General features: G+C 41.0%; 1 protein-coding gene across 2 annotated transcripts in view; it reads right to left on the bottom strand.

Annotated features, from left to right (window-relative positions):
• Positions 1-2,019: 2,019 nt before the first annotated feature.
• The window catches only part of PCDH15 (protocadherin related 15), a 383,455-nt gene continuing 369,461 nt past the window's right edge, over positions 2,020-16,013 (bottom strand). The window contains exons 31-36 of one of the 2 annotated variants that reach the window (XM_074155034.1): positions 12,514-12,535; positions 10,959-10,997; positions 9,647-9,720; positions 7,934-8,066; positions 5,711-7,168; positions 2,020-2,574 (exon numbers count right to left, since the gene is read on the bottom strand). In XM_074155034.1, the coding sequence (XP_074011135.1) occupies positions 2,020-2,574; positions 5,711-7,168; positions 7,934-8,066; positions 9,647-9,720; positions 10,959-10,997; positions 12,514-12,535 (2,281 nt within the window). The remainder of the gene's footprint in view (positions 2,575-5,710; positions 7,169-7,933; positions 8,067-9,646; positions 9,721-10,958; positions 10,998-12,513; positions 12,536-16,013) is intronic. The other variant, XM_074155035.1, reaches the window with a different exon arrangement.

The following is a 16,013-nucleotide window of genomic DNA, read 5'->3' as shown; positions in this document are numbered from 1 at the left end:
AAAAATGATGTAGTGAAATAATAACAGTATCTTAAACAGGATTAAAATATAACATTTTTACTAGTTATTTCAAAGAATAGATTTTTTTTTTTCTTCTGTCATTCTTCTCTATACGTTCAGACTCCAGCTAAACTCCAAAAAGCTATGTTTTGTTAGGTATCAAGTGCAAATATGGTCTTTTTTTTTCCTTTCCCCTGCGTGGTGGGCTGCATTGCATTTCTCATGCCTAAAAACAAGCACCGCCTCTCAAAATGTTTGGTTGGAAACCTCAGCTTGAAAAGGAGGTATTTGAGAGAAATGTTACATTACGTTGGCATGACATGCGACCAGCTTCTGAAGACAAACATTAAGAGGAATCTCATGGAGAACCTGTGCAAAGGGAAAGCAAACACAATCACAGAAGCAGAAGCCCACTTACTGCCAGAGCAGAACCGACAGCCACGACCATCCAGATCTCACGGTGAAACTTCAACTGTAGCAACAGCGGAAGAATGAGGAATGCCAATCATTTCCTTACTAATTGTATGCATTCACCTGTCAACTCTTCGTACCTTGTGAGGTGTATTCATGTTGTTCGCAAAACTAGTTTGATCTTATCCTGAAAAAAAAGTTTGCACAACACAAGAGGACACTTTTCTCACGTGAATATGTATCTCCTTTTTCCTCCACCACATTGGAGAAAAAGACTTTGCTCTGTATTTTCGGTATTGGTGACTATGAACAGCGGCATTCCTCAGCTCCTTATTCAAGTTGTAACACAACACACTCACTACTTCAAAGTACAAAAAGAAATCACAAGCAGGTGCCAAAATTTATGTAGAGTATTTTACAAGTAATGCTTACTTCAAGTTTTTGAAACAATTCTGTCTGTGTGTTCTGATACCCTTTGCCCTTCACAGATCCGTTTATGCATATTAGCCTCGTAAAATAGTCACTTTTTATCCTCTTCACCATGATCCATTTGTCTTTTCAGCAGGTTTATGTTCAACACTCCTGGCGTGGAATGGTGATTGTACCATTTAACCCAACAGCTAGCTGGGCTTGAAAATGTATCCATCCCCTTCCTATTAATTACTCTTCAACGCCTATTGCTATCACACAGACTCGTGTATCATCCTGGTTTATTTCGGAGGAATATAGCCATAGAATGACAATTATTGATGGAGCATAAAAACCAGAGCTAAAGACCGTATAAAGAGGAAAACAGAACTGATGCGGAAAGAGATGAAAAGATGAAAAATTGCGTAGAGAAGAAAATCAGAATGAGCTAGTTTACAAAAGAAAACGAACAAATCACGGCTAGGTAACTCTGAATAAGATTAATTGCTACACATTTCCTTCCTCTTTGCAATTTTTATCTTATTTAATCGTCTATTCCACTTTTCTGTTGAACAGTGCTATACTCTTAGAAACTCCGATTCCACTCTTACGTAAGTTTGCTATCTGGGTGTTGAGCGAGATCCTCTGTTTGCATTAACTGGTATAACGCTCTCGGCTTTGGTATTGTTACTCAAATTTAAGCCAGTCGAGGATTTGCTCCATTGACTTTCATGGATTTATTTTTTAATTTATTACTCTGAGTTCAGAATCAAGAGCTTTGGATATAAATCTTGAACATAAATAGACAATTTCCATATCTAAACAGTATAGCCACAAGTACCGTACAGAAAAACAAGCTAGGCATGTCTGAAAAGTTCATGTCTGAAAAGTTAAGCAAATGTTGCTGTGCATTTATTAGTAGTTTACTGTTTATTAAACAATAAATCAAGATCCAAAAAAACCTAATTAATTTAAATGAAGTATTGTTTAGTGAAATGGGAGCCTGTCAAAATAGTTGCTGGGGAGGACGATTAATTGGTACAAATGTGAGTGCAAATTTTGTTTTTAAACTTTAAAGCGTGTTGTTTGTAGTATACAACGTATGTGCACAATACAAATCTCATACATTTTCCTCAGTGACAATAAAAAGCGCAGTTTATTATAAACTGAAGTAAAAATTAAAATTAAAAAAAAATAAAATCACAGTTTTGTCATTGGTATGTGAAGGTTGTTCCAAGGGCCCATCCAGAGCTCCTCTTCGTCTGACTGTGTGTGCTCACTGTGTGACTCCAAGGGCTCTTTGACATCCTCATTATCAACAACCGTTTCTTGCTCTTCTGTGCTTTTCATTTTGGAGCCCCCTGGCTTTGTTACTATATTTTCAGCCCCTATAGTAGAGGAAGCAAATGAAACACTGCAAGGTCTTGCGTTCATTTTATCACTAGAAGACGGTCCCTTTGACAGTGTGTTTAGTGGGACACTCTCCTCGTGTGTCACTGCAAGCTTGTCCAGTTTCTTGAATTGTTTCCCCAGCCTCACTGGAGACGTGACTTTTAAATTATTACCAAGGCAAACGCGACGGGTTCTGACAACAGAGCCGTTCTGTGCAATGTAGATGTTACCGTTGATGTTGTTTTGAATATTTGGATTATTAAGACGGTTCCTCTGGCTGGAATCGGGAGCGCTGTCTTCTCCGGTGGAGCTGGTCTCATACTCTGGGTCAACTATCAACTTGATCCTTTTCTTTCTGGCCCACTGTTTGACGATAAATAAAAATGTCATTAAATCTCAGCACTATTTCTTACATTTTCCTGCCCTTTTCCTATCTGTTATTTATCTTTTTATCTAGACACATGAATTTTTATTAACTTGGTCTTTTGTATGCTTGCTCTTAGGTTTTATGCAGGTATTTCTTACCTGTGTTGATTCCCACCGTGTGCCCCTCTCACATATACCTAATGCTTGAACACGCAAACAATTCTTTGCATTTAAAAGTTCTAAGACGGATAAATTCATTTTAGTTCATGAACTGCGTAACGCAAGTGAGATAGAATGTACAAAAACTGTGATGTTTTTCTTTAGGTTTGGAAAGTACTGACAAATTTGGGTTGTGGTTTTTTTTTTATTTTTGGCTAAAGATGCATCCAGCTGTGCTCCTGTTAAGTTGAAGTGCACCTTCTTTGGAGAATCCTGAGGACGGAGACATTACTTTCTGAAAGAAAACTTCTGTAAAGGACGATATTGGTAAGCTAGTCATATTTTGACAAAGCAACGTCTCGGTCTGTCTTACACAGAGAGATTAAAAACGACGAGATAAATAACCCCTTCTAACAGAAACTGGAAGGCACTGATGATGAAGCCATTGAGTGATACTTCTACAAAACTACTGTACTAATGGATAAATGCTACAAAGGCCTTAGAAGTTTTCTTCCAGAGTATAACTATATTGTAAATTCAGTCCAGAAATGTCCCTGAGCAGGTCTGTTTTATACGCACAACACATCAAGCAGAGAGAGATCTTGGGACCTCCACAAGGGAAATTTGCAGGCAAGATGTTGGCAAAACTGGCTGGTTGGAAAAAGAGAAGCTTTGACATAAGGCTTTGTGCCAGTTCCAATCTGTGGAACCAAAGTGGAATCTGAGATTCCAAAGTGGAATCGATGGAGATGCTTCATTATTAAATGGAAGATGGTAGAGAAATGAGACTTCAGATTTTATATAATTTATATTGGTTTTAAAGAGTTAATGCAAACAATTTCCGTGTTGCTGTGACTTTGTACTAATAGTGATTACACAAAACCCATTACTTACCTTAATTTACAATTGATATTTTTAAAATAAATGCCTCCTTGCAGTACACTGAAACGAGCTACTATCATTCTTGAATTAATAATGAAAACACTGTTATTTCAGTAAGGCAGTTAACTCCCTAACCGTCAGTTAACTCCCACGACAATACACACATATGCACACAAGAAAAGCCAATTTTTAGAGAAAGAAAATCATGCAACGTCCAAGCGGGTGGTGATTACTCGTATGCTTTTGAGAAGTTACACTTTTACAAATTACTTAGATGCCTATTCTTTTGTTCCCGATAAAGACATACAATTTTCTTCCCACAGATATATTCAGGTGGATGAAAAGACTAGCTGGTTTAAATGGGATTTACATTAAAACACTACATGCAGCTACAACTTTGTGCTATATGGGAATACAAAAAAGGAGGTAAGTGATCATAAACCTAGTTCACATTTCAACTGGAATTAAAGATAGTAGTCAAAAAGTTAGTATCACACTGTGCAGGGTAACTCCACAGCATGCTTAAGTATCTTAAAAATTCAAACGTTTTCCTCTCCTCCCTCTAACAGAGACTTCCCGGCAGAGCTTTGGTGCACGTGCCAGAATTTGCACTAGCTTTAAAGTACCCACTCACAAAACTAACTCAATATTGGCTCAAAGCTTTAATTTTACGTAGTCTTCTTATGGATTATCTCAGTGAATCTAGTGGTTGAGAAAGAGCTCTGTGGCTTTTGGTACGAGGTAAATAAAGCACACATAGCCTGTGTGCACACAAAGCTTGCGCGTTCTGTGTGCTGACAGCACAGTAAGGGCTCCGTGAGGAGGTGTATCACACAGAGGTTGCTTCTTACTTGAAAACGCAAAGGCCATTTGCGCTGTCAATAAGAGAAGTCCTTCCTTCCAACGCCGTCACGCTCATTCTGAGCAGACCTGTGCTAACGAAGTGCTACAAGACTCCTCTATTGAATGACACCAGATATTACAGGTTATTGAATTTTAAAAGGCAGATACCAAAATACAGAACATAGGTGATGGTTACCTTCAGCAATACTTTGCTCTTACGCATCTCAAACTTTTAAACAGATGTTTAAAAAACCCCATAAAAATCACTGTACTGTTAGGTGGGAAGGGCAGAAGTCGGAAAATGTAATCCATTTCCTTTTCTGACCAAGCTCACTTTGCACACCTACCTCTGCATCCCTGTCCTGTACATCCCTGGTACCTGAAACCTGAATTCCATGATCCAGAAACAGATTAATCCCATCTCTGCTAGTAATACTCTGCGGTTCTGGGTAGGTTGTTTTGCTGCAATTACAGTTGTCCTCCCTGGCAAACAGGGCTAAAGTTTACAGCAGAGAACTCATTTGAAGATTAGCAAATGTGGTACAGTAGGGGAACATACGGTGAAACCATGTATGGCTTCTAAGTCTTTTCATCCTCATCATCACTCCTGTTCTTCACTGAATTCTGTGTTTTGCCCCTTTTCCTTCCTGTCCATTTTGTGACAGGCATAATCTGCACAAATGTAGGGCCCTTAACAGGTTTGTGCCACCAGGTTCATCAAGTTATCCACCACAGCTAATGCAAAACGCAAGGTTACTTTGCTTCACAATGTGCGTAATGCAAACCAGATCAAATCTAGTACTCAACACGATGCCTCTTTAACTACATTACTGAAATTAGCAGAGAAAAGGAAGTACTCCTTCCTGCCATCGCTCAATGAAAATTAATATTTCTATGTCCACCACTAAGCATACCTGAGTAGTGTCTCAGAAGAATGATATTAGTTTGGTTTTCTACAGTTCTATCCTTAAGACAGTACAGAGGGTTCAGATGCTGAAGCAATAAGCTTTGACGTTCTCTTATTGGCTGTCTCTACTCAAGTCTGTATTGCTTAGGAAAGAGCACACAGAAGGCACAGCAAACAAGATCACTCCTTAACTGCAAAACGTCCACCTACTGTTGCTCCTTTTTAAAAGGATGTAGAATCACCAGCAGTCTCTGACTCTGTGACAGCAGCATCCAGGGTCTCGTCTGACTGAGACTGACTGTTTTCCTCGGCCATCTTCTTTCTTCCTTTCTTTCTTTTCATGTTGGTGTCAGAACTTTGATTCTCAGTATCAGGAGAAGAAGCATTTTTACCAGAAGTGGCACTAGTTGTGCTTTTTGTCCCTTCCGTACCCTTGGAAGTAACACTGACTTCACTTTCTAGGCAAGAAGACTCATTCTTACTGATAGTCTCCTCCCTGTCACTAGCATCTGTACCAACCTCTTCCGTGCTTTCATCCACGCTATCCTCACCACTAACAGCTGATTTTCCTCTCTTGTCTTCTTCAGTAGCAGCAGTTTTTGCACTGGCAGGTGTTTCAGAAACTGCCTTATTTGAGTTATCTGCCGTCTCATCAGGGCTTGCGCTGACTTGCTCTGCATCCATTTGTTCATCTTCTTCTGACACCTCTTCTATCGTGTCTTCTATTTCCAGGCTGGCAGAGGAGGTTTTGCTCTTATAGCTGGATCCTGAAGTTCTCCTGTAGCTCGTGTCCCTGTCACTACCTGATGCATTAGAGCTAATATTTGATTTCTGGCTGGATCGCCTTCCTCTGCCACGAGAGCTACCTCCCTTACTTTTCATACTGGACCTTTCAGTGTTTCGTCTACTGCTGGACTCACTAGTCCCTGATTTGCTGTATGAACTTTGCGTAGATGAGCTCTTTGACAAGCTACCATCTTCATCACTGTCAGAGTCTTCCTCATCACGGTCCTCTTCAGATGAGTCCTCCTCTGATTTGCTGCTAGAGCTGGAGCCAGATTCATCATCAGAATCCCCAAAATCATGCCCAGATTCTTCATCTGAGTCCACAGTACTTTCAGTGGCTTCATCTTGGTCCAGAGTTACTTTCAGGTAGTCTTTATCTTCTGATTCTGAGCCAGAGCTACTACTCTTCTCAGATGATTCATCCGAAGTGTATTTTCTTCTCTTCTTTTTCTTCTTCTCATAATCACTATCCTCGTGTTCACTCTCTGCTGTGATACTTATCGAAACTCCTGATTTTTCTTCATCTCTTTCAAATTTGTCCTCTCCTTTTCTTCTACCATGCACTGAACCTTCCCTAATAGGCTCTTGAAATTTTCTGGAGACACTAATGCGCTTTAACACGTGATTTAGTTTTCTCATGGAAGGTCTGTCATCTGTCGATTTCTGGAAGTAACTTCCCCTGATAATCATGCTTTTCTCACCGTCCACTTGGTGAGCTGACATTAACTTGGCATAACTGGAATCCTTCCTAGCGCCTTTCACTTTCTGCAGAATCATTGGGAATATCTTTGCCTTCTTCCACGGAGAACGAGCAGACTCAGTTCTTCCAACTGGTTTGTGAGCACTGACTGCTACGCGACTTAAATGCATTGTTGCTTTTAGTTTCCTTTTTCCCTGGCTGGTCCTATAGGCTCTTCCAGAACCGTGTCTTAGATCCATCCCACCACCTAAAGGTCTACCTCCCATTTGAGCCCCTGCTCTCTGGCTTGAAGGACCTCTGCCTTGACTCATCCCCTGCAAATTATGAAAATGGAACTTGATTACAATTCGAAAGATGGTTATTGTGAAAACTCGTACCCTAAAATAAGTCAGTAGGAACAAATGCAATGGCTTTCCCCCAAACCAAAACTAACTTACCTGTTTTAGAATTAGCTTTTTACCGAAGTTATGGGGAAAGTTTCCCTTCTAGAACAGGCTGCAAATGCCCTACTCTGCAACAGGGAAAAATACTGGCTTGGAAATGTTAGCTCTTCTCATTTAATTAAAACCCATCTGATGGATTAGGAGTCTAGTATTTCTGAAAATTAGATTAAAAAAAAGGAACATTCACATCAACTTTCTTCTGGCTGCCACTGGCATTTTAAAATTCCTTTACATTCCATTGTGAACTGTATGGTAAATGAGTTTAGGTGACTGCTTTTCTCTGTGGAAATTCACCAGTTATAGGCTGAATATTAGTAATATCCTATTTGGTAAACAATATAAAATGGAATTATATAAGGCTATGTATTTTTCTTTGAACTAGAAATCTACACGGAGGGAAAAATAGATGTGGATATTGAAAGAAACTTTGCTTTTTATTTCTAGAAAAAGGGAAAGAGGTGCTGACACAAACTTTTATCGGTCATCCGAAGGGCAAATGATGATTAGCATTGGAAGGGCCACTTATTTGGTCTATCCAGAACACAGTACTCTAATCAATTACAAAATACATTTGACAAGGTTTAATGATCCTTCATCTCGTTGCAGAGACAGAATCAACACACCAGAGACGCTTACCTCTTCTGCTGTTGGTCCATGCGGACTATAGTAGTAGCCACCGTCACTCTCCACTACGACTTCCCCATACTCATCGTACATCCCTGAAGGAGACAGCAATCGGCGGCGGCTCCCGTACTGCGGCAGTTCATACCTGGCAAACACACCATTGTCTCTTCATAACGTGCACCAATGCGTTCATGCGTGTCTCCACACAAAGCAACAAATGCACGTGCTCACGTCCCGAAAGGACAAGAATTTCTTTGCTGTTTTGTCTCCGCCTTTGAGAAGATTATTATTCTTTTTTCCTTAGTGGTATCATAATCCAAACCCTCTTCCTATTGCAATTGGCTGCAAGCCCATTACAAACGGATGGCAACACGAATTGCAAGGTCTTTGGGATCGGTCAAGAATCTCCCAAGTGCAATGACCTTCTTTCCAGGTACATGATTTTTTTTTTTTTAAATCTCTTTTATAATTAGGGCATGAAAGAGCAGGTTCGCCGGGATCAGTTCTGGAGAATCCCTGTCAGCTTGTGTCCTGGTCTGAGGTAAAACAGAACCAATTTTCTGTTCAGAAATTTTACTTTTTAGCTGGGCCTCTTCTAGCTAACTAAACTCTGAAATTAACAGCATGTTGTGCAGAAACTGTTCCCTCTCAGGGCGGTAACACCTGATTATGCCAGGGAACGGTGTGCAGAGAGGCTCCTGCGTATTCTCACTGCTGTAACAACCAAGGGCAGGTAAATTTGTTATTTGCCCCGTTGGAGGGTCGGAAACGGAAAAGCGTAGAGGGGTCCCCCCTGTGGGGAGGAGGGGACAGGAGAGGTGACCCAAACCTGACCAACAGGGTATTCCATCCCATCTGCCCCATGCTCAGTGTAAAAGCTGAGGGATCAAAGGGTCAGCCTCTCTCTCTTCAGTGGCCAACAGGACCCTGTCCGTTCATCTGCCTTTGATCCTGATCCATGTGTTCCTGACTCCAGAGCTGGAACCCAGTTCCCATCTGTCGCTGAGTCCAGTCTGGGACTTCCCCAGCGCCTGCTGGTGACATCATTCTGGGAGCTTTTGTATGTGTGTTGAGCCGGTTTTGTATGTGTTGTCTATACTTATCTTTTAAAATTATTATTATTTATTTCATTAATTTATTCATATTTTCATTAAATCTTTATCTCTTCCTCTCCTCTCTCCGCAGAGGGAGGTGGGGGGGGGGGAGCATCTGTCATTCTGATTGGGCAATCCAGCTGAAACTACGGCAGCGTGTAAGAACAGCAGTCATCCCTGCAGTGCTCGCAGGCAGACGGGCATTATCAGAACAAGGCAGGATGATGTTTTTCTAGGTAAATGTAAAAGACCAGATGCTGGCTGGAAACTGTGAGCAGAAAGTATCACTCACTGAACTCAGGCTGGTGAGCCACAAAAGGGGAGGAGATGATGGAAATTAATTTCCAAGACAGCAGAAATATGCAAATAAAAAAGTGAATATGAAAACGGCATGATAGATGGGGTATACACTCTGCAAGTGCAGTAATTACATTCCTAAAGAAGCAGGGAGTTATACAACGCCCCTTTAACTCTTAAAAATAGTTTTGTTGTCAGCACATGCCTTTGTGGACACAAAGATTAAAGTAATCCTGTGGTAAAGGAACGTCTCCAGATCCGATGCTGAATAATAAACATCACCAACCTGGAAAAGCAGCATTTTCAGAAATATATAGGAAAAATGAAAATATACCCATGCTCATAACTGTAGTAATCTTGCCCATAGTATTCCTGCCCTGGATCAATTCCAGACTCCATACTTAACTCCTGCCAAAAGAGAAACACTGATTGAATGCAAACAGTACACACACTAACGATGGATGCAAAGGGCACAAAGAACAGTGCCTTAAAGTGCAAACAAGCAAAATAAAAAGTGATAATAATTTGAGGAACATTGACAACTGTCAAGAACCATGTTGAGAAGCCAACAGGAGCTTTAAACGACCCCTTCTCTGATGTATTCCCTGGGAGTGACTGTTCTAAGTCAGCTAAATGCAGACACTGCTCTGGTGTGGGACACAGTCTCACTTACCCTGTACAAAAAACCTCCTTCGGTAAACTGGACTGACAGCAAACACGCTGTCACCTCTCACGCCTCTCTCAAAGGAAAAAGCAGTGTTGAAAGATGAGGGCTATTTCACTTACAGTGGTCGTCTCTTAGTATCTTCTAAACCATCAACAACCTCGAGCAGCACTGGAATAAGCCAAGTACTCGTCTGTATCCTACAAAAGCGCCAGCGTGTCCGTAAGCTCGTTTCACACCATTTGGTATTAGGCTGCTCTGTGGAATAGCTCTGAGCTGCAGTATGGACACAGCACCAGGGCTCAGGTTTTGGCAAGGGACTGCATGTCGTCTCTATCTCCCAGCTTCCTAGAGGTTTTTCTCCCGTCCAATGGATTTAAAGTTGCATCAGAGCATCTCATTGTAATTACTTACAGAAACTATCGCTATTCTGTACTACAAAATAACCACCGATAGCAACGTCTCACAAAAGCTACACATTTTCTCTATTGCTCATTTTGGGAATGATTTTGGGCCCAAAAGATTTGAAATAGAAAGTATTTGGTTTATAATCCAGAACAGCCTTTGTACTTCACAGCAGCGTGCTAACGCTTTCGTTACCTTGGCAGGCCAACTGCTTACTTCATCTCTAGGTACAATAATCAATTACCAGTTGACCGACATCTGAAAAAATAGATCGTGGTCGGACAGCAAGGAAATTATTCTCTCTGTGAATTTGGACAAGAAACTAGGAAAGCTTTCAGTCTGCGTGATGAAGTCCAGGGGAGCAACCAGAAGATGCTCAAGAGGAAAATACTAAGAGGCAGTAAATCTAAGGTATTTAATTAAAAAAACATAAATGGGGTAACAATGTCAAGACTTTCCTTCTCATCCAGAAAAGTCAGGGGGGGAAATATTACCTGACAGACAAATTTTTATTAGGAAATTATGTAAAAGCCATTAAAAAGTTATAGAATAATTAAGAAATGAAAAATAGCAGTACCTCTGGTCTGAGAAGAGAAGGTCTCAGCAACTGCTGTTGCTACAAAAGAAAATTAGAAAGAGGTTAATTAGGCAGCAAGAATTAAAGTGCAGATCATTTGTGTTTGAGTTAAGATTGGAAAGAAATCCTAAAAACACAAGGTCCCTTCAGAGCCTTTTGTACGTCCCTCCCCTGGATACTTCCACACTCAGGGAGCAGTAGAACACTGCTAAGCACGTAATGTAAAAAAATCGATTTACGGTCCACTATTTCTTTTGCCTAATATAAAATCAAATTCCCAGGTTATGTGGTGATTCTCTGAATTCTGTAACTTGAGAACTTCTGTCAGAGCCCGAGAGAACGACTGTGTGGTGTACGCTGGAGACAGCAGGGAGACAATGGCAGACAAAAAAATTATCCCCAACAGGTAGAGAGCAGATCTATGGGAATTCACAGCAAAGTCTGTGACTCAGCTATTAAAAACCTGATGTGATTTGATTTCTTAAGCTTCTACTACAACATATAAGCTTCTACTTCTGTGGCTTTTAACTGCGTTACCTCCCAGCTACAAAGATACTTTAATTCACAACACCAGTAAGTGATTATCTCACTTGCTTTCCTTACAGCTTATGTGGGATTTCTTTCTGTACGTGGCGTGCAGTGAGAAAAGCATGCTGAGGTGAGGGAGAAGACCCCGAGAGGCTGCACAGAGAGGACCGACAGGATGATACAGCTCCCCTCAGATATGTCGCAGCTAAACATGGGCTCTGCCTGGTAGTCATGGTGTTAATTACTCTGCAGCTCCAGTTCCCTGCAAATGACAGAGCGATGTACGTCACTTGCTGTCCTGTAAACTGGGATCAGATTTACTCAGGAAAATGAGTACCGTTGTCCCCACACTCCTCCCAAAACTCGGTGGCACTATTTCAGCCAAGTTTCATGGCCAATACCAAACCCTGGGAGAGGTGGACGTTCTGTAACTGGATTAAGAGACACAAATCAGCTCTGCGAAGGGAGGAGAAGCCAAAGCAGAACAACAGCAAGCTTGCAATTTGTGAAACGCCACTGAGGAGCAGTGGGCTCCAGATGCACACCTTAAGATTAGTAGAACTGATCTATCTCTCAGCAGTAAATATCAGCCTTTATGACAGAAATGTATTTTGGAGAACTTCCCCATTATTAAATGAGTTCATTCAGATTTCTGAAGGAAACTCCACATTATTCCTTGCTGGAGAAAAAGATGCTGCAAGAACAACAGGCTGCAGTGAGTTGCAGAGAAGGTCTGGGCGGTTCAGTGCCAGCAGCAGGTCATCAGGTGAACCATAAGAAAACTCAGCGAGAGTGGAGGAAACCAGTTTTGGCAGTTTGTTGAGCAGCAATCTCCCACCCCGGAGGTCACCTCTGTGCCACGATGGTTACCATCCCCCAGTCAATCTATGCCTCCTGAACTTTTTGAACCACCTCACGTTTCTGGTCTCTAAAACACCCAGTAGCAATGAGTTTCCCAACACAGGCTGTATGGGAAAAGTAAGCTGATGTAATTAATATTCTATACATAATTGGGAAACAGCCTTACCTCTTGCTGTGCATATCCTCGCCTAGAAGTCAGAAAAAGAAAAAAAATAAATTAGTATACTTCTCTGAGACTACATATAGATGCACATTGCCATTCTTTCTGGAGAGAGGTGAAAAGATAATGTAATAGAAATATTACTTGCAAGAAAAGAAATACATATCTACAAGACAAAATATGTTTTTCTTTAGATTTGCTCTGGACATAACGAATTATTGCATGAGAAAGGCTAGTGAATCTTTGGGATCTTTTCTTGCTTTGGATTGCGAATGAATGAGAAGAAATCCCCAATGGCCAAAAGCCAGAGAGCCCAGTGGAGCACAGCGAGGGGAAAGGGGGTGAACGCTGTCTCTGGGTTGCTTTGCGCTCCCGTAAGGGAAGTCCAGCCCAGCCACCTTCTCTGTTGTCTCAGAGACCATCTACAAAGAGACTTACTTTATGCATCTGCTTAAGCAGTCAGACAGTTTCTCTTCTACTTCTGGACTTTCTGTATCCACTCGGGACTTGCTAGAAATTGGCCTGGAGCTTCTATTACTGATTTCTCCTAACAACATTATTATTAAAACTACACATTTCCTAACATTTCCCCCTGCAGGGGGGTGTTAAATTCTTTTTGCTATCTGTGATTACTTTGCCGCAGGCTTTGTGGTTTTGATCATATTGGAATTTTGTGGTGTTGTTTTAATGCATTTTCTTGGAGCCATTCCCATGCATGACAAATGCACTTATGTCTGTCAAGTTCTCTATTTTCCTATTTTGTGCTAGAAAATTAAAATGGTTTAGACAAAACTAAGGAATAGTAATTTAAGTCTTAGCATTATTATTATTAGGGACAAACCTGTTTTCTTTAATTTTTTTTTTTTTTTTTAAGAAGGAAAGGGTAAATGCTCAAAATTATGTTGAGCTTAGCCTGGTACACAGACAGTAATCTAGGGAAATTCTTTAATTACAATTAAGAGAATTATAAAGAAGAGAGTAGAAGTCCTTTTAATTCTTTAATATCGCCATCTATAAAGTCTTTTATTAATATTGGACACGGAATTAATACTGGACATGGAATGAATACTGGACACATGGAATGGGTTATCAGCATTAAATTAGTGCTGTTGCCCATATAATAAAAAACTAATGAACAACTGAAGATTTATCATCAAAAGATGATCTCTGACTTTTCAAAGCCCACCTGAATGAACACTGTATCTAGTTTCCGTATCGCCTACAACAACCTTCAGATAAAGAAGGTCTTGTGTTGCACAGAGGATCAGTAAGCCTATTAATCTTAATTGCTCTGGAGCAGTCACTATATTGCAGATTCAAAGTAATTCTCATTCAATTTGGGATTCAACTTTCTTAAAAATAGCACCACGCTGTGTTTTGAGAGATGCTTGTAATTCTCTTATAGTTTTGTGTGGCCATGATTAGAAGAAAAAAAAGCCCCCAAAAGACAAAACCATCCATTCACTCAATACAGCACAAGGATCTATTCTGACAAAAAGGCAAAGGTCAAAACAACATCATTTGTTTCCAGGAAGGGATTACAGCTCTCCAGTGAGGGAGGAATTGCTTCTGGATAAACGTTATCAGCCAGACTTCACTGCAGTCAGTCAGAGAGAAATCTTCAATGCCAAATGGGAAGCGAGGACATAGTGCCTATGATGATGCAGCATAATATGACAGCTAGTATACACTGCTGGTACGTAATGTGAAAGATAAAACAAGAATGAATTTACATGTACAAAATATGCCAACCTTTCACAGGTCTGCACTGCTAACACAGGTTAAAGGAACCTCGATTTACCTACAGCAACAATTTTCCCTATTACTGGCATCCCAGCAGGCATTCACTATTTCATACTTTATATCTGTTTTCATATTAAAAGCAAAAGCATTATAAACCCCACGAACTACAGATACTACTCAGAGAAGGCAACTGCTTATCAATTTGCCCTTACTCTTAAAATGGAGGTTTCCTGCAGCTCATAGCTGGAACTGAGGAGACAGAGTCCGGAAAGGAGGTGAGTAACGATGTGCTACCGCTCACCATCAGCTTTGCACACAGGTTTGGAAAGAAGCACTCTCCACTCATGCAATGTCTGCTCCTGCTCAGAACTCAGCCCGGTCTTGATGATGAAAGGATAAGAGATATCCAGGGTCACTTCTGACCCTAATTAACCAAATCAGACAACCTGAAGAGGGGGCACTAACTTTATATATGCTCAACTTCTTACCAACTAATAAATTGGTTAAAATACTCTGTAGTCCTGCAGAACTGCATCCAGACATCTCAATGGGACAGAACTTCCCTGGGGTAGGTTAAAAATACATGCTATTGGAACAGTTTCTTTCCCGGTCTAATAGAATGGTGTTTTTTTTTTTTAACAAAGTCTATTCAAAAAATCAGCAGGAGAACAAAGGTTACATTAATTCCAGACAAAATGAAACTAGGTTTCGTAAACTTTCCAACTTAATAAAGGTTTCCAGAATGAGAAAGTAGGTGTTTCTCGTTAGTGGAGAGCTGATTACCGTGACCCCTCACAGACTCTTCTGGAACTGATGAAACAAAAATGAGATCCTCTGTGATGTCCATTCTTTCTGCTTAAGAAATGTCACAAGTAATTGTAGACGAGTAAAACCTTTGGAGTTTAAGCCGTGAATTACTAAACACCTGCGTCTTTGCTGCCGACACTAGACACTGCACAATGAGGTCTCACTTGCCTAACATTTCACTAGCGACGCAATGACCTTCACAAAAGCATCTGTTACAGGTCTACAAGCTCTAAAGTGGAATTCGGGTACTTCATTCAAATCTCTGTCTTAACGGCTGATCCACTCTGAACACGCTTTGCACAGTAACCCCTCAAGCTCATCTCTGCTCGCTTTCCACTGCCCCGCTGTCCCCACGCCTGCGCCGCTGCAGACAGCCAGAAGCAAGCAGCCGTGTAAGCCAGCTTCCAATCCCGCCCTTAAACCCGCAAAGTGTCTCTACCTAACAGCTATGGAACCTTGATGATTTGCTGCCGGTGCTGGAGTCGTGCCACTCCTGGAGAACTGAGCATCATCGGCAGGTGTTGTACACGCATCTCGTAAAGGATACGGATTCTGTTCCAGCAAAAATGGATAATCGCTCCCCTCGCCCATTTCGCTACTGCACGTGTCTCGGAGTTACAGTCTGGCTCAACAAGAGTTGTAAGCAAAGAAAAATTCTAATGTCTGAGCGGAACTTGTGTGATGGAGTTCGGCTCCAGGACAAAGAAAGAGAAACTACCTTCAGCAGCTTCTGAGTGAAACACCCCAACATGTCCTGACTGCAGACTTCAAAAAAAAAAAAAGATAAAAGAGAAAGAGCCAAGCACCATGGAAACGCTGAGTGCCTCCTGACAGTCTGATAAATAAGTAATTACCTTTTTGCTCAGGATTACAACATTTGATACTGAACCGGGGGTTCAGTTTTTCTTCATTACGTCATATCTACCTTTCCCAATATGGTTCCAACAATTCTCATA

This window comes from Numenius arquata, chromosome 10, assembly GCF_964106895.1.
Source record: "Numenius arquata chromosome 10, bNumArq3.hap1.1, whole genome shotgun sequence".
Lineage (NCBI taxonomy): Eukaryota > Metazoa > Chordata > Aves > Charadriiformes > Scolopacidae > Numenius > Numenius arquata.
Note: the sequence above shows the minus strand (reverse complement) of the source record. Positions and strands in the feature narration are given on the sequence as shown.